At 37.2% G+C, this 25,486-nt stretch overlaps 1 protein-coding gene and 1 pseudogene across 1 annotated transcript; one reads left to right on the forward strand and one right to left on the reverse strand.

Moving 5' to 3' along the window:
- Positions 1–231: 231 nt before the first annotated feature.
- Positions 232–11,592, forward strand: LOC117832346 (nuclear GTPase SLIP-GC-like). Its single transcript, XM_034711437.1, is given in 26 exon segments — positions 232–235; positions 490–567; positions 1,392–1,459; positions 1,462–1,484; positions 2,041–2,140; positions 2,142–2,255; positions 2,335–2,374; positions 2,377–2,445; positions 2,448–2,557; positions 2,932–2,991; positions 2,994–3,137; positions 3,236–3,411; positions 3,622–3,712; positions 3,795–3,846; positions 3,849–3,881; positions 4,844–4,962; positions 8,732–8,905; positions 9,003–9,099; positions 9,102–9,159; positions 9,328–9,445; positions 9,823–9,931; positions 10,023–10,156; positions 10,520–10,601; positions 11,159–11,240; positions 11,322–11,352; positions 11,475–11,592. Coding segments are annotated over 26 exon segments (2,172 nt in total). The 3' UTR covers positions 11,481–11,592.
- An 867-nt stretch (positions 11,593–12,459) lies between these two features.
- On the reverse strand, positions 12,460–22,821 carry LOC117832348 (annotated as a pseudogene).
- Between the last annotated feature and the right edge of the window lie 2,665 nt (positions 22,822–25,486).

Raw genomic sequence — 25,486 nt, forward strand, 5'->3', positions numbered from 1 at the left:
ACCAAAGTTTTATTATAAAGAAATGATATAATTTCAATGTAAGCACAAAAAGTTGCATGGCTTTCTAATTTTCTAATATGTGTTTTTGCACTGTTGACAGGGGGGCCTGGAGAAACGGCAGATCCTGCTCAAGTAAGGATGAAAATGTGTCCTTATAAAAATATTCTGTCTTTCAAGATTTGCACAGCCAGACTCAGTGCAAATTACATTAAATCTGTGATTCAAATGAAGATGGGTGTGAAAATCAAAATGTTTTAATTGTGATTATGCCTGTCATGGCATACTTTGCTTCAGCCTAAAACCAATGTGGAAAATATGTTGTCATAACACACAGTTTTGAGACTTCCGTTTTCATCCCTAGGTTTAAGCCAACAATAACACAAGTGGTCAAGGTAAGGTACACACCATCTTTATTGTGTTAATTTGTGTTTAAATAGCAATACATCTTGCTTTGATAAAAAAAAATAACATTTATATTTGTAACATAAGAAAAAAGACAGGTGGAGCTTCAGGGAGAGTCCAGCAGACCACCAACTAAGAAACAGCGACATGACACCTCATACTCTGGTATCTATTTCATTGTCAGAATAATGACTTACTACTATATGGTAAAACATGTTTTTGTCATTTTCATACTGAATGGCTGTTTCTAGGCTACATAAATTATTGTCTCATTTCTATCAGAACACTTAAGTCACCCATACTTCATGTGCTATGACAGTACATTAAACCTCTGGTACTTTAACAATATACCAAAGCAACAATGGAAGTGCCTCCAACAAATTAAATACATTTCACATGGACTCAAACTTCAGGACATGCAACAGGCACAAAGCAGCTCACAGAGAAGTGCCAGTGTCAGTGCTAGTTTCTGTTGTGGTCATTTCATGCCACCCACATTGTTTGACTAACAAATTCACATGCACAGGCTGTGTGCCCATGGACATGTTTGTCCTTCAATTGGTGTAGTGAGGCATAATGTTGGTGTGTTTGTACACAGTTAGCAACGGAACTGCAACTGCACCATAGTCTTTAGATGTCACAGTACTGCCTGCCATCCATAGGGCACTAGATAGTAAGTTATTTGTACAATGGCTCATTTAAATTGGCCTGATGTTTTAAACACAGACACATTTCATCCTGTAACAATTGACTGTCAAAATCTTATGATAAACTCTGGGCTTCCTTTATTGACGAAAAAGAGAACATGTCTCTCACACTGTACAGTCTTTTCCCTTTGTTTGTTTAACATGCCACCTAACTAATAACCCTTTCCTCTTTTTTATATTACTCATGCTGTCTGAAGTGAAAACTGTTGTGATGTGTTTCCATAAAAAGCCACAGCACCAGATAAACCCCTCTTCCTTGTTTTTTTACTTTACCTCCAACAGAGAAATTCATGCTTTCTGAAGTGAAAACCATCATGACGTGTATCCATAACAAACTACAGCAGCAAGACAAACAGAGCTCAATGAATTCCTGAAGTAAGAATTCTTTTTTTTAACCATATTTTTTTAGGGATCAGTTCCAAGACAACATTGGCAACTGATCTCGACAGTATAGTTTAGATTTTAGATTTTTGCTGTTGTATTATGTGCAGAATGTGGTTTTGGTTTCGTCTTGTTGAAATATTTAAGGTCTTCCATGACCTTTCATATTTGAGTGGTTTTTGGATTTGTCCCTTTGTAGAGCAATTTCTCCAGATTCTCTGAAACGTTTAGTGATATTCTAATCGATATATGAAATCCCCAGAGTCATAGCAGTTTTGCACTGAGGAACGTATTCTGAAGTTGTTGAACAGTTCACTCATGCAGTATCTCTCAGAGCATTGAATCTCTTTCCAAATCTCTTCAGAGAGACCCAGCATCTCTGGAATGCTCTTCTTAATAACCAATTATCTTATACCCTATATTCATAGCTGCTGCTTCAAATGGTGCTTGAATTGGCTCATAGACAAATGTTCTATAGACAACATATTTTATTATTTAATTATTATAAGTTTCAAATTAATCAACAGATATTTAAATTCTTGTACAACAGGGAGAAAATTTGTGAGTTGGAGACAGAAAAGAGGGAGATGGTCGGCGTCTTTGGAAAAACAGGGGCTGGAAAGAGCTCTTTAATAAATGCTGTCATTGGAGGTGAAGGATCTCTTGTCTTCAGGAAGTGTCAGTGCGTGTACCTCAGTCATGGTTAAAGTGGAGGCTAACACAAAGAACAAGAATTATGAGGCAGAGATTGAATTCATCTCAAAACAGGAAAATCAGCTGAGTAATGAAACTTGATTTAACAAAAGCAAAAAAAAAAAAAAAAACAAGTAATGTAATTCTTTTTCAGGAGTGGAAGCATGATTTGTGGTTCTTGTTAACTTTCATCTTAATGATGAAAGACATGAAGACGATACTGATGATTACAATGATGCCGTGGAAGTGCTGTCAGCGGTGTACGAGAAGACTGGGAAAAAAACAGTTCCCAAGAAAGTCTCTGCAATGACAAACACTTCAGAGAAATCCCAGAATTCATCCAGTCCAGGAAGAAGACCTTGACCTGTGAATCAGTAAGAAAGAGAACTAATCCATAGTACCATTCATATATACAAAATACAAAAAAAAAGAAAAAAGAAGTCAATGCAAATCATTCTTGTTTTAAAATTCCTAACATCTTACATTCAGACTACTGAGGTCTTTTATTGACACACTGACTAGCCATTCCAGTTTGGTTTTATATCAAGTATGTTAAGATACATTCAGTAAATTAAAAAATAACTGTAAAAAAAGAGGAACTTGATCCTCAGTACTTCCATATCAATACAGCTTTCTCAGGATAGTCATTTAGAATAGTTTATGCACGTCACCAGATTACTTGTGAAATTCATATTTTACTCATTGTAGTAGATTTTAGTAACATCCTTAATCCCGCTACTAATTGTAGGCTGGAGAGCTGTCTGCGAAACTTGTCAAATACACAAGAAGTGGCTCAAAAGATGGAAAAGGTACAGAGGTAAGAGGTGGTTTTGGCCCCTGGTGAAGTGTGTGACTCTCTGGGTTCCGAATAATGACTTCCTCCAGCATGTCACTCTTGTGGACCTACCTGGAAGTGGAGACCGCAACAAAAGCAGAGATAAAATGTGGAAAGGGGTAATTCATTTTAATGCTTAGTTGTATTTTTTAGAAAGTTTAATATAAATTGATGATAAAGTTCTGTTTCAAAAATAACTTTGATTACATCCCTCTAGGTTGTTGGAAGCTGTTCCACTGTGTGGATTGTGGCTGATATTGACAGAGCAGTATCAGAGAAAGAACCATGGGAGATCCTGAGAAATGCCAGCAGCCTTATGGGAAATGGAGGCCAGTGTCAGCAAATTCACTTCATCTGCACCAAGTCTGATGTTACTGAGGATTCAGATAATCCGTAAAGTATATTTATAACAGAAGTGATAGAAGTAGACCATTAAAACCAGAGCTGTGCCTTGATTATCAACAACAAGAACCAGATATTCCCTTTCAAAAACTATATTCTGAGAAGAAAGAAAACAACTTAAAGCTAAAGATGTTTTAATTATGATATTCCAGGACTTCAGATACCATATTAGGCAATGCTTGATACTAATCTCTCTTACAGTTCAAAAGATCGTGTTCGTGCTTCCATCTTCAAGAGGAACATGCAAGCCAAGGAAGAAGTGAAGAGAGAATTCAGGAAACTACACAAGGTGGTGTACTTTTTACTGATTGACAGAAAAGTTTAAAGTTATTCTTTATAAAAACCCTAAATCATCTTTTCTTTTTTCTTTGAAGAAACATTTCAGTGATGAACGTTTCGAAGTGTTCACAGTGAGCTCCAAAGAATTTCGAAGAAAAAAAGTCTGGAGCCAAATGAAACTGGTAGGTTAAGTCCATGCATAACTCCAAAAACCCGACCCGGGGCAGATTGTGGTGCAGTAGTTCACTACGGCTCTCTCCCGCCTCCTTCCACCCCTATTTAATGCACCTCACTAGATACTGATATAGGTAAAAGACATAGGGTTGGGGGGCGGGCGGGTTTTATACGGGGGGGGGGGGGGGGGGGGGGGGGGGGGGGGGGGGGGGGGGGGGGTGGTGCAGTAGTGGACTACGGCTCTCCCCCCTCTCTCCCGCCTCCCTGTCCTGCCCCCCCCCTATTTTTAATCCACCTCACTAGCAAACATACATACAAAAAAAAAAAAAAAATTCAAATTATATGACACAAACACAGATCAGGTGTGCGGGGCCTTAGTGTTTGGCTCGGCCCTACTCGTTGGGGGTCCATCGGGGCTGGGTGGGTGGCTGGTGTCCTCGGCTGATCTGACCCAAGTGGTATTATCTGCACCAGTGGGTGGTCTTGTTACCAAATAGAACACAGCACGGTGGCAACCCTCTGCGACCCAAGCTTCAGTAATGATTGTGGACACTAAGGGTTGCTTAATCATTAGTATCACCGCACAGAGTTTTATTGGCGTCATGGTGAGATGGTCCCTCTCCAGCTAAGTGTCTTAGGTCTCTCTCTCCTTCTCTTTCCCTGTCCCTGTGTATATCCTTGTGTAATCTTTCTTTTACTTTCTTTTATTTATTTATTTATTTTTTGGTCCACCTAGGTGTGCACGCCCTCTTTTACAGAACATATTAGCTGTCAATAAAAGATAGGCCAGAGTTCTAAGAGGGATGGTGATGGTCGCATGCACACAGTCACAAGCACAGAAGAAAAATGTTTTCTTTCTTTTCTTTGCTGCAAGAATAAATTGCATTAATATTTGACAGTTTGTGAGAAAAAAAAAAAAAAAAAGAATATTACCATGCTGGTTGAATTGTATTTTTCTTTTACTTTTTAGAAGTCCCAAAACTTCAGGAATTTCTTCAAAAACTAAACGACTGTCACTCAGAAACATTGAACTATATGTCTGGAGCGTACGGGATTCTGTCCCTGATGCAAGGGGCCAGCTGTACAGACGTGGTAAGATCAAGCAACAACATTTTATAAAATAACATTTCTGGGTGTGATCAACGATCACAAACTTAATTGGAAGCCACATATCAACAATGTCAAAAGTAAAATGTCAAAAACCATTGCCATACTGTATAAAACTAAGGAATTCTTGAAATCAAAAGTCATTGTACACTCTCTACTGTTCCCTCATTGTTCCATACATGTCCTACTGTGTGGAGGTATGGGGTAACACTTATAAAACAAACACTGACTCCTTCTTTAAGTTACAGGAAAGATAGATAAGAATCATAAAACAAGAGAATTACCTCGAACCGACCAACGCATTATTTATTAGTTTAAAGGCGCTTCAATGTTATGAGTTAGTGGAACATAAAACTGCACAGGTAATGTACAAAGCAAAACATAATTGACTTCCTAACTGTGTTCAGAGGTTGTTTGAAATCAGAGGAAGCAGGTTTGAATTAAGAGGAACAGATATTTTTAAAAGAACAAAGACAAGGACAAATATAAAACAGAGGTGTGTATCTGTCGAGGGGTAAACTTTTGGAACAGCTGTGATGAACAAATTAAAAATGTGTAACTCCCTTTGTGTATTTAAAAAAATGCTTAAAATAAACAGATAAAGAAATATATGAACGAAGTATAACTGTTAATTGAAATTAGATTTCACTCAATTTGCCTGAATTGCTGCTTGTTGAGATTGAAATGTTTGGGATTTGTTTTTTGTTTATAAGTTTGTTTCTGAATGAAATGTTTAAAGATTGCTTTGTTATAAATAACATAATTACTTGCACAATGTTGCCTATACGGTATAAGTTATCTCAAAGGGTAGGCAGGATAGCCTTGGCTTCAGCCTACATTTTTTGGTCAGCATGTGATTGGCTAAAATACATGTGGATGTGTATGCATGTTATATGTATGCATTAATGTACTTGTGTATGAATGCACGTGTATGTGTAAGTATGTATGTGCATATCGATATATGTGTGTATGTTATGTCTATATATTTTCTTGATTGATGAATCCCTCAGTGATTGTTTGTTTTTATTTGTGATTTTTACATGGGTCCTATGGGTTGGAGGGAAGTGTTGGTTGTTGATGCAGACAAAAATAAACTGAATCTAATATACAAATCTAAATCTAATCTAGCCAGTGATGAGCAATAAAGGACTTCCAGGCAAGACTTCCTTGTCTGTGTGCTGCACTGTTTACAGTCCCATTGACAGCCTGAGGCGACTTTGTGTAAGATCGTCACCAAAGCAAATCCCACCTTTCAATCTGTCTGCATTGGTTTGTAGTAGCAGGTGTTCAGCTGTTTTTGGTGTGCCTCAGTGTGACAGTAGACAGTAAGTTACATAGAGGCTTCACTCTTGCTTACTTCAGTATGACTAACAAAAAAAAAAGAAGATATTTTGCAGTTTTTGATTAACAGGTCTTAACTTGATACAGACTTTCCTCAAGAGGGAAAGAAAACTTTTGAAATGCTTGTTGAATGAAGGTCAGGTTGACAATTTTTGACACAAACAGCTTTAAGGCTAATCCACACCAAAATATTTTTAAAATCGTAATAGATGTGGTTCCCATACATGATGACAATAATTCTAGATTTAACAGTTTTGTTCCTCTAGTGCAGAGGCCCTCAATAGGCGGCCCACGGGCCAGATGCAACCCTCAATATTTGTGGCCCCCCGAACTGTTATTCCTCACTCTGTGTTTGGTCGGGTCACCGTGTGTTTACCAGGACTTGTCTCCATGTCATCAATACGCAGACAGGCTGTTACTGGGTCACTTAGAGTCCAATGCTGCGAGTGCAATTTTTAACTTTCACTTTTGTTTTTGGAGCAGTTCGCATATTGGCACTTTGCCAGCTGTAGGACCCTAGAATGCACGAAAACGGTGTGTTCCAAGTTTGCTGCTCAAAGAAAAGTGGATGGTGAAAATCCGCGATTGAAAGAAGAATGGAGTGAAACTTTTGAATTCACTCACCCTCCAACCACCACAAGACCCATGTGCTTAATATGCCAGGAGACTATAGCTTTGCTGAAGATTTCCAATTTGAACGGCATTATGAGACGAAGCATAGGAGTTTTTAAGAGACATTTCCTCAAAATTCAGAGAGTAAGAACTACAAAATAAATGCACTTAAAATCATATAGCAGGACTCTTGAGACATCTATGGCACCAAAAAACACACAACAACAACATATACAGTTGTGCTCATAAGTTTACAGACCCTGGCAGAATTTATGATTACTTGGGTAGTTTCTGTCATTATGATATAAAAAGAGTAAACACAGTTGTTTGATAATAATTTGCTTCACCCAAACACTAACCATGAGTATAAAAAAAGTTTTCTCTTATCTTTCATATTCTCTGAAAAATGGCCAAAAAAAAATCACAAATTCTGCTAGGGCATGTAACTGTAGTTCATATTTTTGTTGTTTTTTTGAACGAAAAGGACATTTCGTTTTGAATATTACAGTATTATTGCATATGGTCTGACCAACTCATTAAATGGACCTTTGGCTCATTGAAAAAAATATTTGTGGCCCTGTAAGATTTGTATTTGAGTACCCCTGCTCTAGTGTGTGGACAGCAATAATGTGTACAAAACAGCAAACCACTGGAATAGATTTAAACAACCATAGTATCAACTCTTACAACTGGAATCTCATGGAAGAGGGAAACCAGGCCCAAAAATCCAGATTTTAATGTAGATTCTGTAAATGGAAATTAAATAGTGAAATAATAAAATAGTGAAACTGTCACAGTTCAGAAAAGACCCAAAAGCAGAATTAAGGCAAACAGTAATTTAATAAACAGCAGGCAGAGAAGAGTACAGTCTGTTCCAAAGTTTAAACCCTATAAGCAGTCCAACTAGGCAGAGGTACAGAGTCCACAGGCAAAATACAAACAGTGGTTGAAATTCAAGGAGGCAAAAACATAAAGCAGGCTGGGATATAAAGCAGGCAGGAGCCACACATGACATCTGGCAAACAACTTTTAGTTGACTGGCTTAAATAGTAAGGAGTGATTAACAAAAGAAGGTGATGGAGAGCATTCTCCAAAGCATGAACATAATATCCAAAACATTTGAAATGATTAGTACCTCTCCCAATAAGTTAGACACCGTGTATATCCGCACAACACTGCATATTTATTCATTATTAAAATCTCTATATCAACAGTATCAGTATGTTAACAAACAAGATATTTATCAAAGATGGTTAGGATGTAAACATTGACTCTTATTTCTGTTGTTGGATCAAGGCTGTGTTCTATGTTCTGCAGTGTGTGCATAATATACTATGGACAGTCAGTATTAGCATCTGTGGGCTTGATTATTGGAAACACTCCTAGTTATATTGTATGATCATAATAAAATAGCTCCTTGTTGTGTGTGTGAAGGTGTCAGTCTCTGTCTTTGTGCATGTATTGGCGAAAGGCACATATCAGGGAGTGTGGATGATGGAAACTTGTTGGTCCTGCGCTTTGGACAGTCAAGCAGGAATTTTCCCGAGGTGAAGCAGGCTTGAAGAGGTAGTGATACACGTGTCTTTGTCCTCTACCATCATCAGATCATCTTCAGGCCTAAAGCAGTACAATGACATCAGACAGGGGAAACAAACACCTGCTGTCTCATGGCTCTCTGTCACATTTAAAGGAAACTTCTATAAATGTACCCAGGAGTACTAACCTGAAGTATAATTTCAGTGTGGTAAAATTGCAAATTAATGATAAATATAAATTGTTGTTTTCTGTATAATTTTAGGCTGGCATGAAAGTCGATGTGTGCAGAGACCTTGAAGAAAACCTAAAATCTGGACTTGAGGAAGTCTTAAAGTCCATGAAAATGACCTTAAAGGCTTTCAGAAACTGCCTCAAGGAAGGGGTTGAAAATTCCAAAAGTTCATGGGAAAGTACCTTGAAGAACTTCTTACACCCTGTACGTATATGAATGTTGTATTTTTTATTCAGAGCACTGATTCTGCACCTCATGTTAAAATGTAAAATGACAAATGTAATTATGTTTTCTTTTTCAGAGGAGGCAAACAGGAAGTGCTGTTCAAAAGAAATTGAAGTATATAGTTGCTAACAATGGCAGCTTCAGACCAAAAAAAGGGAAACAAGAGAACTTCAATGAGAATTAGCTTCAAAGCTGACTGAGAGCATTGATGAGGAATTTAGGAAGACCTTCCCGTAAGAAATCTGTAGATGAGGACAAAAAAACTCTCTTGGAAATGTAACAAAAATAGAACAATTGTATACAATGAAGTAATGCAAATCATTGTATATAATACATACAGATACAATTCTTAAATTTGAAACTTGTCTCTGCTTGCTTAATGAAACATTCTCTTGTTTCAGAAATGACTCAAAATGTGATCCATTCAACGGGGCCATCACTTCCTTTTCCCTTGACACAGAGAAGCTGATGGAAAAGTACAAAGATGTGGAACTGCAGCTGATATATCTGAGGACAGAGGTAAAAGATGGAAGTAGATTTAAATGCAGTTTAATGAGACACAGGGAAGAAATGTCAAATTAGTCGTATGAGTGGAGAGTGGACTGTCACTTCACATGATTTTTGCCATGGGTACAGGCAGAGTGGCCAGTTCTTTATGTGGCCCAGGACACATGAGCATACACTCTGCTAGATCAGTGTGAACAATGTGTCCCAGACCACCTTCATATGTGAACTGGGTGATCAGATGTCATTGTGTCCTCAATGCATCTTGAGGTGTTCATACCTCCAAACACCCAGAAGAGATGTTGGTAACAGGTGTAATCAGGGTATGGATTAAAGTGCTCATATACAAGATGTGATTAAAATGCTGAAAGGGATTATTTTCTCTCTTGAAGGAAGACAAACTGAAGACAAAACTGGACAGAACCATTCGGGAGCGTAAGAAAGAAGTCTACAGCAGCCTGACAACCACTATTGAAGAAATCATGCAAAAATGCTATGACGGTAACATACAAGATCTTGGCTTATAGAATCTGACTCTATATCGTATTAGCATCAAACTGTCTTCAACAATTTCTTTTTTTTTCTGCTTCAGAGGCAAAACAATGTACGGGCAAAGGCTCTCTAAATGGCATGAGGGAAGTCATTGAGCAGCATGTGCATTCTAAGAAGGACTACATGTTTGAGGAGGCTAAAGAGGCAATGTTGTCAAAACTGCAAAATTTTATGGTTTGTCACATTTTATTGTATAACAATGAATGATATTTGGAGTATTTTTTGTAGCAGATCATAATCGTTATGCATGATTTTATCTTGTTTCACTTGAAGGCTTTTTCTATTTGTATATTTAGTGAAAGGGGATTTTGGTCTTAATACATTGCAAACAGGGTTACTAAGCAGATACTTTTGATATTTTTCATTCAAAAAATATGAAAGAAACTAATACTTGATCACACACTTAAAAAATCTGTTAAATGCAGACTTGGACTTTGCAATGTCTGAGCAGCCCAATCAGCACACATTTAAACTGTTAATTCATGTAGGATTCAGTACGTAACATGTAAGATGTTAAATATTTTTGTTTTGATTTAGGAGGACATCCTGAAGAAACTGAAGGAAACAATGCAGGAATCAATTGACCGGTCACTCAAGACAGATGATCAGTCACTTCCAGGTAATGTAAATATACAACATGAAATGATTTTGAAATTATTTTTCTCTGCCAAAGTAAAACCAAACTTAAAACACGTTGCTGGCATGAGTAGTGGTGAAGATTTATTTTCTGTACAGTTGAATCACTGGGGAGTTGAAAATTGGTTGCCATAAACTTTTGATTACACATTCCAGTTTGCATAATTGTCATGTTCAGTCCTGCATTGATCCCTGTAGTTTTTAAACCCTTGTACCAGCAAGGACCTTATCAATTTGGATCTATTTTGAAGATTTAATGTATTTATGACAATTACGGGGTTCATAGAAAGAGAAAGTAACAGGAACATGATGACTTTAGAAGAAGTTGTGGGTGTATGTTCTCTTGAACTACAGAACATAGTGAATACAGGAAGGAGCATTTAACCCCTTTGTGCCTCCCATGAAATACAAGAAACTTAATCATTTCCAAAGTTCAGTCTGCTGTAGATATTCCCTGACTGTGCCACACACCCAAGTGAACAAAGGTGAAAGGAAAATGTCAGATGCTTGCAGTAGACACTTTTGTTTTCATTTTAATAGATGTCAGAGAGGAGCTGGAGACGGTGAAAAAATACTGCAAAGAGTTAAAGAAGAGCAACAATGAAGAAGCATCTGCAGTTTGGTAACTTTTCTTTGAATGTCTAGATACTGTCCTGATAACATGCTGTTATAAAAATGCTAACAACCCTTCTAATCACTTAAGTGCTGCCCAACCTGGCCCGTCAACGGCACAGGTAGGTTTTAGCTATTTTAATGATTGATGGTTAGCATCCTGGCTCACAATAAATAAGTGATACGACAGTCATTATCCTTCAATACCCCAACTTTCCTGTTTACTCTCTGGTGGATATTTCAGGTCTAAAGAGAAACAGCAGAGGTCTGATGTACCACTGAGGGTCCCAGAAGGGAAGATGATGGGACAGAAGAGTCCACTGAATTTGGTCTCAACCTTTTTGTCAAGTTGTTATCTTTGAGTCACGTTTTAACATGTTTGCTTAATGTGGGGTGATCAGCCAAATTCCACAGATGAATTTTAATCAGATGTGTTGTGGTTCTCATGGTAAGAGTTTCTACTATTATTTTAAACAAACATTATCTTTAGTGTTTAAGCAGTTTCTTAGATCTTTTTGTTTTTTCATGTTTTTTATGAGTGACTTTTTTTTTATAGTAGGACTGAATGGTTTTCATTTGCTGACTTCATGTGTTTTAATGTGTAAATTGTTGCATACAGTACAGTACACCAAATATTAAACTTCAATAAATTCACTTTTAAGTTCTTTCATCTTTTTGTCTTTTTTTGTAAATGTTGTGTAGGACCGAAAAGGATGATGGCAGACAGATACAGAAATGTTGCAAAGTCAAAGACACACCAACCCAGAAAACAAGTTCAACAGAAACACACTACAGTCTTCATTCAATACAATTCTCTAGGTCCTTGATTCCCTAATATAATATAATGCAAAAATTACTTTCATCTTAAAGAGGACTTTGGACGACTGAGCAATAGTCCAGTTTTTTTTCCTCCTTAGCCAAGTTGAAGAGTGGCTTGACACGACGAATGTAACAGTTGCAGCTAAATTCCTTGATACCTTCAAGCTCTTGTTGAACTGACTCCAGCCTGAGTCGATTCCCTGTGAAGTTCCCCCTAATTCTTCCTTGGGTTTTGCTTAACAATCTGCTGCGGTTTTCTATGTTGCTTGTGCATCGTTGTAAAATTGCTTCTTGGAAATAAATCTTATACCGATGGAAAACCAGTTTCCCTTTCATACAGACTTCATTCCATATTTTCAGACTTTTATTCAATATATTCAGACTTTCATTCCATACATTTAGACTCTGAAAGGCCTGCTATACCTGAATGGCCTGCCATCTATACAGTCATGCAAAAAATTATTAGACCACCCTTGTTTTCTTCAATTTCGTGTTCATTTTAATGCCTGGTAAAACTAAAGGTACATTTGTTTGGAAAAATAAAATGATAACGAAAAAAGCTAAGAGTTTAATTTAAGAGCTGATATCTAGCCATTTTCCATGGTTTTCTTGATAACCAAAATCACTTAAGTTCTTACATCAATAGCGATGGCATTGTACTGCCAAAAACAGTGCTTCTAGACATTCCATGTTTTCTTTTCTGTCTGTTTTAGTCACATGGCACACACAGGAGTTAGTACTTAATTTCATAACCATTGTGTTTAATGACTGCAGCCAAGCGTCTTGGCATGCTCTCCACCAGCATCTGACATTGTTCTGCAGCTTCTGCTGTCACAGCAGCCCATTCCTGTTGCAACAATTCAAACAAATTTGCTTTGTCTTGGGGCTTGTGGTTCTCCATTTTGATTTTGATCATTTTCCACAGGTTTTCAATTGAATTTAGATCTGGTGATTGAGCAGGCCAAGGCATGGTTCGAATGTACTGGTTCTCCATCCATGCTTTAACTGACTTTGCCGTGTGGCAAGGGACACAAAACATTCTTGCGTCGTTTGCGTCTGGTGTGAACGCAACATAAGCCCAATCATCAACAGCCCAATCCTTGTCATCCCGAGCAAAGAGTAGCCGGGCCTTCCTCTACCTTTCGTTGATGAAGGGCTTCTTCCGTGCTCTGTGTGACTTCAGACCGGCTTCAAGAAGTCGGTTTCGAACTGTCCTTGCCGAACAAATCACATTTCTCGACTGTGCCCACTCATTTTTAATGTCCCTGGTAGGGACAATATAGATTTGATTTTAGCAAATCTCTCTCCTAATAATTTCTCTGAGTGTTGAATAAAATTTGAAACCAGAAGTTGTCCCCAAAAAGAGCCTCAATCTCTCCCCAGTAAATACATTACCCTCTGAGCATTCTCCCTGGGAATCTCAGGTTGATTTTTATTGCTATTGTTAAAATATGGTGTACCAGACTGTATACAACCATTTAAGACTGCTTAAACACTAAAGAACAAAATGTCTGTCTGAATTAATCTTAAAAAACCCTTACCATAAAAAACAAAACATATCTGGTAAAAAATAATCTGGACAATTTGGCTGATCATCCCCCATTGACATTTCTGTCATAATCACATCTCTGTGTTTAAAATTCAAGGTAAACAAACATGTTAAAAACAAGACTCCAAGAGAGCAAAGACAAAAAAATTGACAAAAGGTGGACACAAAATCCAGGGGCCTCTTCCGTCCCGTCATCTTCCCTTCTGGGACCCTCAGTGGTACATCAGACCTCTACTGTTTCTCTTTAGACCTGAAATATCCACCAGAGAGTAAACAGGAAAGTTGGGGTATTGAAGGATAATGCCTGGCATTTCACTTATTTATTGTGAGCCAGGATGCTAACCATCAATCATCAAAATTACAAAAGCCTACCTGTGCATTTGAAGGGTCAGGTTGGGCAGCACTAAAGTGATTAGAAGTGTTGTTAGCATTTTTTATATCAGCTTTTTATAGGGACAGTATCTAGACATTCAAAGAAAAGTTTACCAAACTGCAGATGCTTCTTCATTGTTGCTCTTCTTCAACTCTTTGCGGTATTTTTCAATGTCTCCAGCTCCTCTCTGACATCTGTTAAAGTAAAACAAAAGTGTCTACTGCAAGCATCAGACATTTTCCTTTCACCTTTGTTCACTTGGGTGTGTGGCACAGTCAGGGAATATCTACAGCAGACTGAACTTTGGAAATGATTATGTTTTCTTGTATTTCATGGGAGGCACAAAGGGGTTAAATGCTCCTTCCTGTATTCACTATGTAGTTCAAGAGAACAGCTACCCACAACTTCTTCTAAAGTCATCATGTTCCTGTCTTTCAAGGTACCGTCAATGTTACTTCAACTCAATGTCAAAACAAGAAAAGTTTGGGGCAGCCTGGATGATGAAAAACCCTCAAAACTTGTTGCATTGACGTGAGCTTACCTTTTGAGTGGAGCACAACATTTGAACAGCTTGTATCCAGGTATCAGGGAGATTGGAGTACAACTTAAGATTTTTTTTTTTTTCAAGTATGAACCCCGTAATTGTCATAAATACATTCAATGTTCAAAATAACATCCAAATGGATGAGCTCCTTGCTGATACAAGGGTTTGAAAACTACAGGGATCAATGCAGGACTGAACATGACAATTATGCAAACTGGATTGTATAATCAAAAGTAAGTTTATGGCAACCAATTTTCAACTCCCCAGTGATTCAACTGTACAGAAAATAAATCTTCACCACTACTCATGCCAGCAAAGTTTTTTAAGTTTGTTTTTACTTTGGCAGACAAAAATAATTATGTTTTTTAATTTATTTTTAATTTAATTTTATTTTATGTTGTATATTTACATTACCTGGAAGTGACTGATCATCATTCTTGAGTGATCGGTCAATTGATTCCTGCATCGTTTTGTACAGTGTCTTCAGGATGTCCTCCTAAATCAAAACAAAATATTTAACATCTTACATGTTACGTACTGAATCCTACATGAATTAACAGTTTAAATGTGTGCTGATTGGGTTGCTCAGACATTGCAAAGTCCAAGTCTGCATTTAACAGATTTTTTAAGTGTGTGATCAAGTATTAGTTTCTTTCTTATTTTTTGAATGATAAATATCAAAAGTATCTGCTTAGTAACCCTGTTTGCATTGTATTAAGACCAAAATCCCCTTTCACTCAATATACAAATAGAAAGAACCTTCAAGTGAAACAAGATAAAATCATGCATAACGATTATGATGTGCTACAAAAAATACTCCAAATATCATTCTTTGTTATACAATAAAATGTATCAAACCATCAAATTTTGCAGTTTTGACACCATTGCATCTCTAGCCTCCTCAAACATGTAGTCCTTCTTAGAATGCACATGCTGCTCAATGACTTCCCTCATGCCATTTAGGGAGCCTTTGCCTGTACATTTTTTTGCCTCTGAAGCAGAAAAAAAAATGGTTGAAAGCAGTTTCTCCACATATCAATGATGTTGATTTGATATAGAGTCATATTTTATAAGCCACAATCTTTTATGTTACCGTCATAGCATTTTTGCATGATTTCTTCGATAGTGGTTGTCAGGCTGCTGTAGACTTCTTTCTTACGCTCCCGAATGGTTCTGTCCAGTTTTGTCTTCAGTTTGTCTTCCTTCAAGAGAGAAAATAATCAATTTCAGAATCTACATCACATCTTGTATATGAACACTTTAATCCACACCCTGTTTACACCTGTTACTAACATCCCCTCTGGGATCACAATGAGCAATCTGTTCTACACAGGTAGCCTATGAACACCTCAAGATGCAAGGTGGTCTGGGACACATTTGTTCACACTGATCTAGCAGAGTGTATGCTCATGTGTCCTGGTCCACATTAAGAACCGACCACTCTCCCTGTACCCATGGCAAAAATCATGTGAAGTGACAGTCCACTCTCCACTCATGTGACTGATTTGAGATTTCTTCCCTGTGTCTCATGAAAACTGTATTTAAATTAACTTCTCATGTCATTGCAAGAATCTAAGGACTTTAGTAGTTTATGAACTACAGTTGAGTGCGCACAGATACAGAGTGTCTAGTTTTTAAATGCTAATGAAGGCAAATGGGGTTTTGTGTTACATAATGGGAAAGTAAAATCCAATCATAAGTGGTCACTGGAAACACATTTGGAGGTGCTATGTGTCAGCGCTTGCTATATGAACTGTCCACTTGTGATTGGATCATTCAGGAGGCGTGTTACTACCAGGTCTGACTTACCCCTTTGTTACTTATATTTTGTTTAGGTTATTTTCTCACCGTTTTTGAGTCTCCCCACTCTGATCAACAGCATGGGACAATAGTGCTGTATAAGTAGGTAATACTTCCATCTTTTACCTCTGTCTTCAGATATGTCAGTTGCAGTTGCACATCTTTGTACTTTTCCATCAGCTTCTCTGTTTTAAGGGAAAAGGAAGTGATGGCCCCGTTGAATGGATCACATTTGAGTCATTTCTGAAACAAGACAATGTTTCATCAAGCAAGCAGAGACAAGTTTCAAATTTAAGAATTGTATCTGTATGTATTCTATACAATGATTTGCATTACTTCATTGTATACAATTGTTCTATTTTTATTTAATTAGCACTTTAGAGAGTTATGTATCAACTGATTTCTTACGGGAAAGTCTTCCTAAATTCCTCATCAATGCTCTCAGTCAGCTTTGAAGCTAATTTCTCATTGAAGTTCTCTTGTTTCCCTTTTGTTGGTTTGAAGCTGCCATTGTTAGCAACTATATACTTCAATTTCCTGTGAAAACCACTTCCTGTTTGCCTCCTCTGAAAAAGAAAACATAATTACAAAAGTAATTTTACATTTTTACATGAGTTGCAGAATCAGTGCTCTGGATAAAATAATACAATATGTAAATACATACAGGGTATAAGAAGTTCTTCAAGGTTCTTTCCAATGATCTTTTGGAATTTTCAACCCCTTCCATGAGGCACTTTCTGAAAGCCTCCATGGTCTTTACCATGGGCTGTAACACCTCCATAAGTCCACAATCTAGGTTTTCTGCAACGTCTTTCCGTACATCAACTTTTGTTCCAGCCTTAAATCATAAAGAAAAAAATAATGTGTTATTATAGTTTATGATTTGCAATTGCAAACACTAATATATTTGTGCCTGATTGGGCTTCCATTCAGATTAGTATACTTTTGATAATCAAGCCCACAGATGATAGACTGTCCATTGTCACAGTGTCTTTCTTATTTGTATTTCATCTGTATTTACAAAAACTACATTACATTAAAATATGGATTATTGGTTGTTTGAATCTATTCGAGTTGTATGATGTTTTGTACACATTATTGCTGTTTGCACACGAGAGGAACAAAACTGTAACTGCTATCATTAATTGTCATCATGTATGGACACATCTATTAAGATATTAAAAATATTTTGTGTGGACCAGCCTTAAAGCTACAAGTATGTTTGTGTCAAAAATTGTCAACCTGACCCTCATTCAACAGACATTTAAAAGTCTTCTTCCCCTCTTGAGGAAAGACTATCAAGTTAAGACCTGTTAATCAATTTTTTTTTTTTGGTTCGTGATACTGAAGTAAGCAAGAGTGAAGCCTCTATGTAACCTACTGTCTACTGTCACACTGAGACTCATCAAAAACAGCTGAACTACTACTACAAACCAATACAGACAAATTGAAAGGTGGGATTTGCTTTGCTGATGATCTTAACACAAGGTCGCTTTCAGGCTGTCAATGGGACTATAAACAGTGCAGCACACAGAAAAGAAAGTCTTTCCTGGAATTCCTTATCGCTAATTACTGGCTACACCCCAATTACGTTAGAAGCTCACCCAGGTTTCAGACTTTAATATAGAATAGAATAAATAGAATATTTTACCACTTTTTTATTGAATGGAATTTTTTTTTTCTCTTTTCTTGACTATCATCCGTCAAAACTATTGCAATACTAAACACAATAAATATGTTGTTGCTTGATCTTACCACTTCTGTACAGCTGGCCCCTTGAATCAAGGACAGAATCCCGTACGCTCCAGACACATAGTTCAATGTCTCTGAGTGACAGTCGTTGAGGTTTTGCAGAAATTCCTGAAGTTTTGGGATTTCTACATAAAAACAAAAAATACAATTCTACCAGCAGGGCAATATTCTTTGATCTTACATGTTATATATGTTTGGTTGTTCAGTTATGCATGGACTTAACCTACCAGTTTCATTTGGCTCCAGACTTTTTTTTTTTTCTGAATTCTTTGGAGCTCACTGTGAACACTTCGAAACATTCATCACTGAAATGTTTCTTCAAAGAAAAAAGAAAAGATGATTTAGGGTTTTAATTAAACAACAACTTTAACATTTTTGGACAATCTGTAAAATTTACACCAACTTTGTGTAGTTTCCTGAATTCTCTCTTCACTGCTTCCTTGGCTTGTATGTTCCTCTTGAAGATGGAAGCGCGAACATGATCTGTTGAACTGTAAAGAGAGATTAGTATCAAGCAGTACCTAATACAGTATCTGAAGTCCTGGAACATCATAATTCAAAAACTCTTTAGCTTTAAGTTGTTTTCTTTCTTCTCAGAATATTTTTTCAAATGGAATGTTTGGTTCTTGTTGTTGCTAATCAAGGCACAGCTCTTGGTTTCAACGGTCTACTTCTATCACTTCTGTTATAAATATTACTAACGGATTATCTGAATCCTCGATGACATCAGACTTGGTGCAGATGAAGTGAATTTGCTGACACTGGCCTCCATTTCCCATAAGGCTGCTGGCATTTCTCAGGATCTCCCATGGTTCTCTCTCTGATACTGCTCTGACAAGGTCAGCCACAATCCACACAGTGGAACAGCTTCCAACAACCTAGAGGGATGTAATCAAAGTTATTTTGAAATAGATGTCAGTATCATCAATTTATATTACACTTTCTAAAAAAAACAACTAATCATTAAAATGAATTACCCCTTTCCACATTTTATCTCTGCTTTTGTTGCAGTCTCCACTTCCAGGTAGGTCCACAAGAGTGACATGCTGGAGGAAGTCATTATTCGGCACCCGGACAGTCACACACTTCACCAGGGGCCAAAACCATCTCTTTACCTCTGTACCTTTTCCATCTTTTGAGCCACTTCTTGTGTATTTGACAAGTTCTGCAGACAGCTTTCTGGCCTGCAATTAGTAGCAGGATTAAGGATGTTACTAAAATCTACTACGATGAGTAAAATTTGAATTTCACGAGCAACCTGGTGACATGCATAAATGATCCTGAGAAAGCTGTATTTGATATGGAAGTACTGAGGATCAAGTTTCCTCCATTTTTATAGTTTTTTTTTTTAAATTTACTGAATGTATCTTAACATACTTGATATAAAACCAAACTGGAATGGCTAGTCAGTGTGTCAATAAAAGACCTCATTAGTCCAAATGTAAGATGTTATGACTTTTAAAACAAGAATGCTTTGCATTGACTTCTTTTTTCTTTTTTTTTTTGTATTGTGCATATATGAATGGTACTATGGATTTATTCTCTTTCTTACTGATTCACAGGTCAAGGTCTTCTTCCTGGACTGGATGAATTCTGGGATTTCTCTGAAGTGTTTGTCATTGCAGAGACTTTCTTGGGAACTGTTTTTTTCCCAGTCTTCTCCGTACACCGCTGACAGCACTTCCACGGCATCATTGTAATCATCAGCATTGTCTTCAGGTCTTTCATCATTTAAGATGAAAGTTAACAAGAACCACAAATCATGCTTCCACTCCTGAAAAACAGAATTACATTACTTTTTTTAGATTTTTACCCTTTTTTAAAATCAAGTATGCATACTCAGCTGATTTTACCTGTTTTGAGATGAATTCAATCTCTGCCTCATAATTCAGGTTCTTTGTGTTAGCCTCCACTTTAACCATGACTGAGGTACACGCACTGACACTTCCTGAAGACAAGAGATCCTTCTCTCCAATGACAGCATTTATTAAAGAGCTCTTTCCAGCCCCTGTTCTTCCAAAGACGCCGACCATCTCTCTCTTTTCTGTCTCCAACTCACAAATTTTCTCCCTGTTGTACAAGAATTTAAATATCTTTTGATTAATTTGAAACTTATCATAATTAAATAATAAAATAATGTGTCTGTAGAACATTCGTCTGAGCCAGTTGAGAGGCTGGGTAACTCTGAAGAGGTTTGGAAAGAGGTTCACTGCTCTGAGAGATACTGCATCAGTGAACTGTTCAACAACTTCAGAATAATGCAGGGATTTCATATACAGATTAGAATATCATTAAACGTTTCAGAGAATCTGGAGAAATTGCTCTACAAAAGGGACAAAACCAAAATCTCATTCTGTACATAATACAACAGCAAAAAGCTAAAACCGAAACTATACTGTCGAGATCAGTTGCCAATGTTGTCTTTAAACTGATCCCTAAAAAAGTATGGATAAAAAAAAAAAAACTCTTACTTCAGGAATTCATTGAGCTCTGTTTTGTCTTGCTGCTGTAGTTTGTTATGGATACACGTCATGATGGTTTTCACTTTAGAAAGCATGAATTTCTCTGTTGGAGTAAAAGTAAAAAAAAACAAGGAAGAGCGTTTATTTGGGGCTGTGGCTTTTTATGGAAACACATCACAACAGTTTTCACTTCAGACAGCATGAGTAATATAAAAAAGAGGAAAGGGTTTATTAGTTAGGTGGCATGTTAAACAAAGAAGGGGAAAAGACTGTACAGTGTGAGAGTTGTGTTCTCTTCTTCGTCAATAAAGGAAGCCCCAGAGTTTATCATAAGATTTTGACAGTCACTTGTTACAGGATGAAAATGTTGTCTGTTTAAAACATCAGGCCAATTTTAAATGAGCCATTGTACAAATAACTTACTATCTAAATAAAGTGTGAATGGCAGGCAGTACTGTGACATCTAAAGACTATGGTGCAGTTGCAGTTCAGGTGCTTACTGTGTACAAACACACCAACATTATGCCTCACAACACCCATTTAAGAACCAACATGTCCATGGGCACACAGCCTGTGCATGTGAATTTGTCACTCAAACAATGTGGGTGGCATGAAAATGACCACAACAGAAACTAGCACTGACACTGGCACTTCTCTGTGAGCTGCTTTGCGCCAGTTGAAGGTCCTGAAGTTATAGTCCATGTGAAATGTATTTAATTTGTTGGAGGATCTTCCATTGTTGCTTTGGTATATTGTAAAAGCACCAGAGGTTTAATATACTGTCATAGCACATGAAGTATGCTGGTGACTTAAGTGTTCTGATAGAAATGAGACAATAATTTATGTAGCCTGGAAACAGACATTTAGTATGAAAATGACAAAAACATGTTTTACCATATAGTAGTAAGTCTTTATTCTGACAATGAAATAGATACCAGAGTGCGAGGTGTCATGTCGCTGTTTCTTAGTTGGTGGTCTGCTGGACTCTCCCTGAAGCTCCACCTTTCTTTTTTCTTATGTTACAAACATAAATGTTCTTTTTTTATCAAAGCAAGATGTTATTGCTATTTAAACACAAATTAACTCAATGAAGATGGTGTGTACCTTACCTTGACCACTTGTGTTATTTTTGGCTAAAACCTGGGGATGAAAATGTAAGTCCTAAAACTGTGTCTCATGACATATTATCACAGTGGTTTTAGGCTGAAGCAACGTATGCCATGATAGGCTTAATCACAATTAAAACATTTTGATTTTCACACCCATCTTCATTTGCATCACAGATCTAATATAATCTGCACTGAGTCTGGCAAAAACCCAGAGGTGAAGTCCTGGAAAGTATCTAATAACAGTGAGGACCCCCTTTTTTTCTCAGGACACATTTTCATCCTTACATGAGCAGGTACTGCCGTTTCTCCAGGCCCCCCCTGTCAACAGTGCAAAAACACATTAGAAAATGAGGAAAGCCATGCAACTTTTTGTGCTTCCATTGAAATTAAATAATTTCTTTATAATAAAACTTTGGTCCTACAATCCTTTATTGGTTAGTGTCTTCAAAACAAGGATTCATGCTCATCTTAATTCTAAATGCATGGATCTGCACAAAGGAAAGTCTTAGACTAAGTACCATAATATTACAGCTACACTCAAATCACCTTTAGCAGCTGGAATTTCTTCTTGAATTTTGCTCTTGGTCCAACCTTTGTGATCAAGTTATCGATGTCTGTACTACCTAGACAGTGAAAGCTTTCCTCATCAACCTCTTGATCTATTATCAGAGAAACAATTCAGATTAATGTTGATCATAGAAAAATAAACAAGTTCATAAATGCTGGATGTCTGTTAGGTTTGAGTCAGCAATGTACTGCAGAATGTTCAGCACCTTTTTTTTTTTTTCCACTTTCTTTTTATTTCAATTTCAGGTTTACAAAAGGGAAAAAGTAAATAGAATAAAACAAAATTAAATTAAATTAAAATAAAAAAAATAAAAAAAAAGAGGAGGTTGTTCCAGACCATTCAATTGTTCAAAACAAAGTATACCATCTATACAGGTGAAGGGTTACAGATTCTGGTATATGAGTTCCATTTTTCCCAGTATTTCACACAGACATCGGCTCGTAGTCTTAAGAAGAAGGTGAGTTTTTCCATGGAATAAATTTCGTTTACAATTGCAATCCAGTCGTCCTTTGTTGGTGGGTTTGTCTGCATCCACTTACGTGTGATAGCTTTTTTGCTTGCAGCCAAGATGATTTTGTAAAGATATCTGTCCTGAGACTCAAGACCATTTGGCATTTTACAGAGGTACAATGTGACAAAACAGGAAACAACTTCAATTCCAAATATCATCCTCATTTCTTTTGCCAGCTCTTGCCAGTAAGAATGGATTAGAGGGCAAGCCCAAAACACATGGAAATGATCTGCCATAGCTGTACCACACTTCCTCCAACATTCATCAAGTCCCTGAGAGGCCTGTCGTTTAGATGATATTTTAGGGGTAATAAAAAATCGTATTGTACACTTCCAGCAGAATTCTCGCCATGATCTAGAGTTGGTGGTCCTAGCCTGACCCTTCCAAATATCACACCAGTCTTCCTCAGCTATCTCCAGGCCAGACTCCTTCTCCCATCTCTGCTTAATATAGAGAGTAGAGTGGTTTTTGGAACTTTGCAAACTTTTATAGATTCGTGATATGAGATGTTTGTTGTCTTTAGTTTTATATGCATCAATAAATATGCTGACTAGATTAGGGTTATTATCCTCTGCTTGTTTGATTTCTTTGTCAAAATAATCTCTTACCTGGAGATATCTGAAGAAATCATTTCTCTCCAGATTATATGCATGGGAGAGGTGAGAAAATGGTTTCAAGGCATTATCACAAGTTATTGTACAGTAAGCTGTTATGCCATTGTACGTCCACTGATGGAATCGTTTATCAAGACTAGCTGGCTTAAACTCTGGATCATATGCCACCCATTTCAGAATTTTTGCATGTTTCTCAAGACCAAACCTCTTGCAAGTCTTTCTCCAAACACCGAGGGTCACTTTGGTCCATTGATTAGCTTTTTCCAGATATAGATCCTGGAGCTGGGAGTAACCTATTATAGACTGTGCTGGGGTATCAAATTGTAATAATTCCAAATCTTTCCATTTGGCAACATAATCTGGATTGCACCAGCACACTAAAAATCTTATCTGGGCAGCTATAAAGTAGTCCTCAATGCATGGAAGAGAGAGCCCACCCTTATCTTTATTTAACTGTAGGGTCCTGTATCTAATCCGAGGTCTTTTACCATTCCACACAAACCTTGAAATTATCTTATTCCTTTCTCTGAAGTCCTTAAGAGGAACTTCAACAGGAAGTGACTGGAACAAGTAAAGAAGTCGTGGAAGGACATTCATTTTTACTATTTCTATTCGGTTCGACAGATCTAGCGGCAGTATTGTCCATCTGTCTAAATCTGTTTTAATTGCCTTAGTGACAGGTTCATAATTACAATCGTATATTTTAGTAATATTTCTTGGGATCCAAACTCCTAAGTATTTAATGGCAGGGAAGTCCCATTTAAAATTAAAGTTGCTTTTTAAGTCTGTACTTGGTCCAAAGTTATAACAAAGTATTTGGGATTTGTGTGTGTTTAATTTATACCCGGAGTACGAGCTAAATATCTTCAGGAGTGACATTAATTTGGGTATGCTTTTCTCAGGATTTTTCAGAGTGAGCAAAATGTCATCCGCAAATAAACTTATCTTGTACTCAACCGCCTTAATTTCAATCCCATTAATCCCTGGATCTTCCCTTATTGCCTGAGCTAAGGGTTCAATAAAGAGTGCAAAGAGGGCGGGGCTAAGTGGACAGCCCTGGCGACACCCTCTTTCCAACTTAATGGATTGGGTTAAGTGACCATTAACTCTTATTCTAGCTGTGGGGTTTGAGTAAAGTGATCTAATACATTGTACTGATTTATCATTAAAGCCAAATCGTTCCAATACTTGATAAAGATAGCTCCATCCAACCGAGTCGAAGGCCTTTTCTGCATCTAAACTGATAAGTGTTGCACTAATGTTTTCTTTAATCACATAGTCTACAACGTGGAGTGTCCTCCTGATATTATCCTGTGTTTGTCTTTCACGGACAAACCCTGTTTGGTCTAGATCTATTAGTTCAGAGATAATATGTTCAACCCTTTTGGCTACAATAGATGCGAACAACTTATAGTCTGTGTTTAATATAGATATTGGCCTATATGAGCCACACTCTACCTTATCCTTGCCCTCCTTAGGTATTACTGTTATTACTGCCTCACTCCATGTTTGTGGCATCTGTCCCTCCTTAAGAGTGTAGTTAAAGCAATTGATTAGCATTGGCATTAGTTCAAGTTTAAATAATTTATACCATTCGCTGATGTACCCGTCAGACCCTGGTGTTTTGTTTGTCTTCATTCGGGAGATAGCATTGCTCAGTTCAGTAATGGTTATTTCTGCTGTCAGTGCTTTATTCTGCTGCTCTCCTATTGAGGGAAGATCCAAGGACTTTAAGAAGTTTTCGATTATTGAGGAGTCGGCTTTCTCAGGTTGGGTGTATAAAGATTTGTAGTAGGCTTCAAAGGACTGTTGAATGTCTTCTAATTTATGACAAATCTTATTATTTCTTGGGTTTCTTATTTTATGAACAGTCCTCTCTGCTTGTTGTTTACGAAGTCTCCAAGAAAGTAGTTTCATGGCTTTAGCACCAGTTTCGTAGTACTTTTGCCTTGTGAATCTAACTTTTTTCTCAATCTCTTCGTCATAAATCTCATTTATTTCTTTTTGGATACTTTGTAGTTCAGCCAGTGTTTTGGAGTCTTTGTGAATATAGTGTTGAGTTTCTATGTTCTTCATTTTTAACTGTAATTCCAGTAATCTTCTTTGTTTCTCTTTTTTCCTATGGGAAGTAAAGGCTATAAGTTTACCTCTGAGC

Source organism: Notolabrus celidotus, chromosome 20 (assembly GCF_009762535.1).
Source record: "Notolabrus celidotus isolate fNotCel1 chromosome 20, fNotCel1.pri, whole genome shotgun sequence".
Lineage (NCBI taxonomy): Eukaryota > Metazoa > Chordata > Actinopteri > Labriformes > Labridae > Notolabrus > Notolabrus celidotus.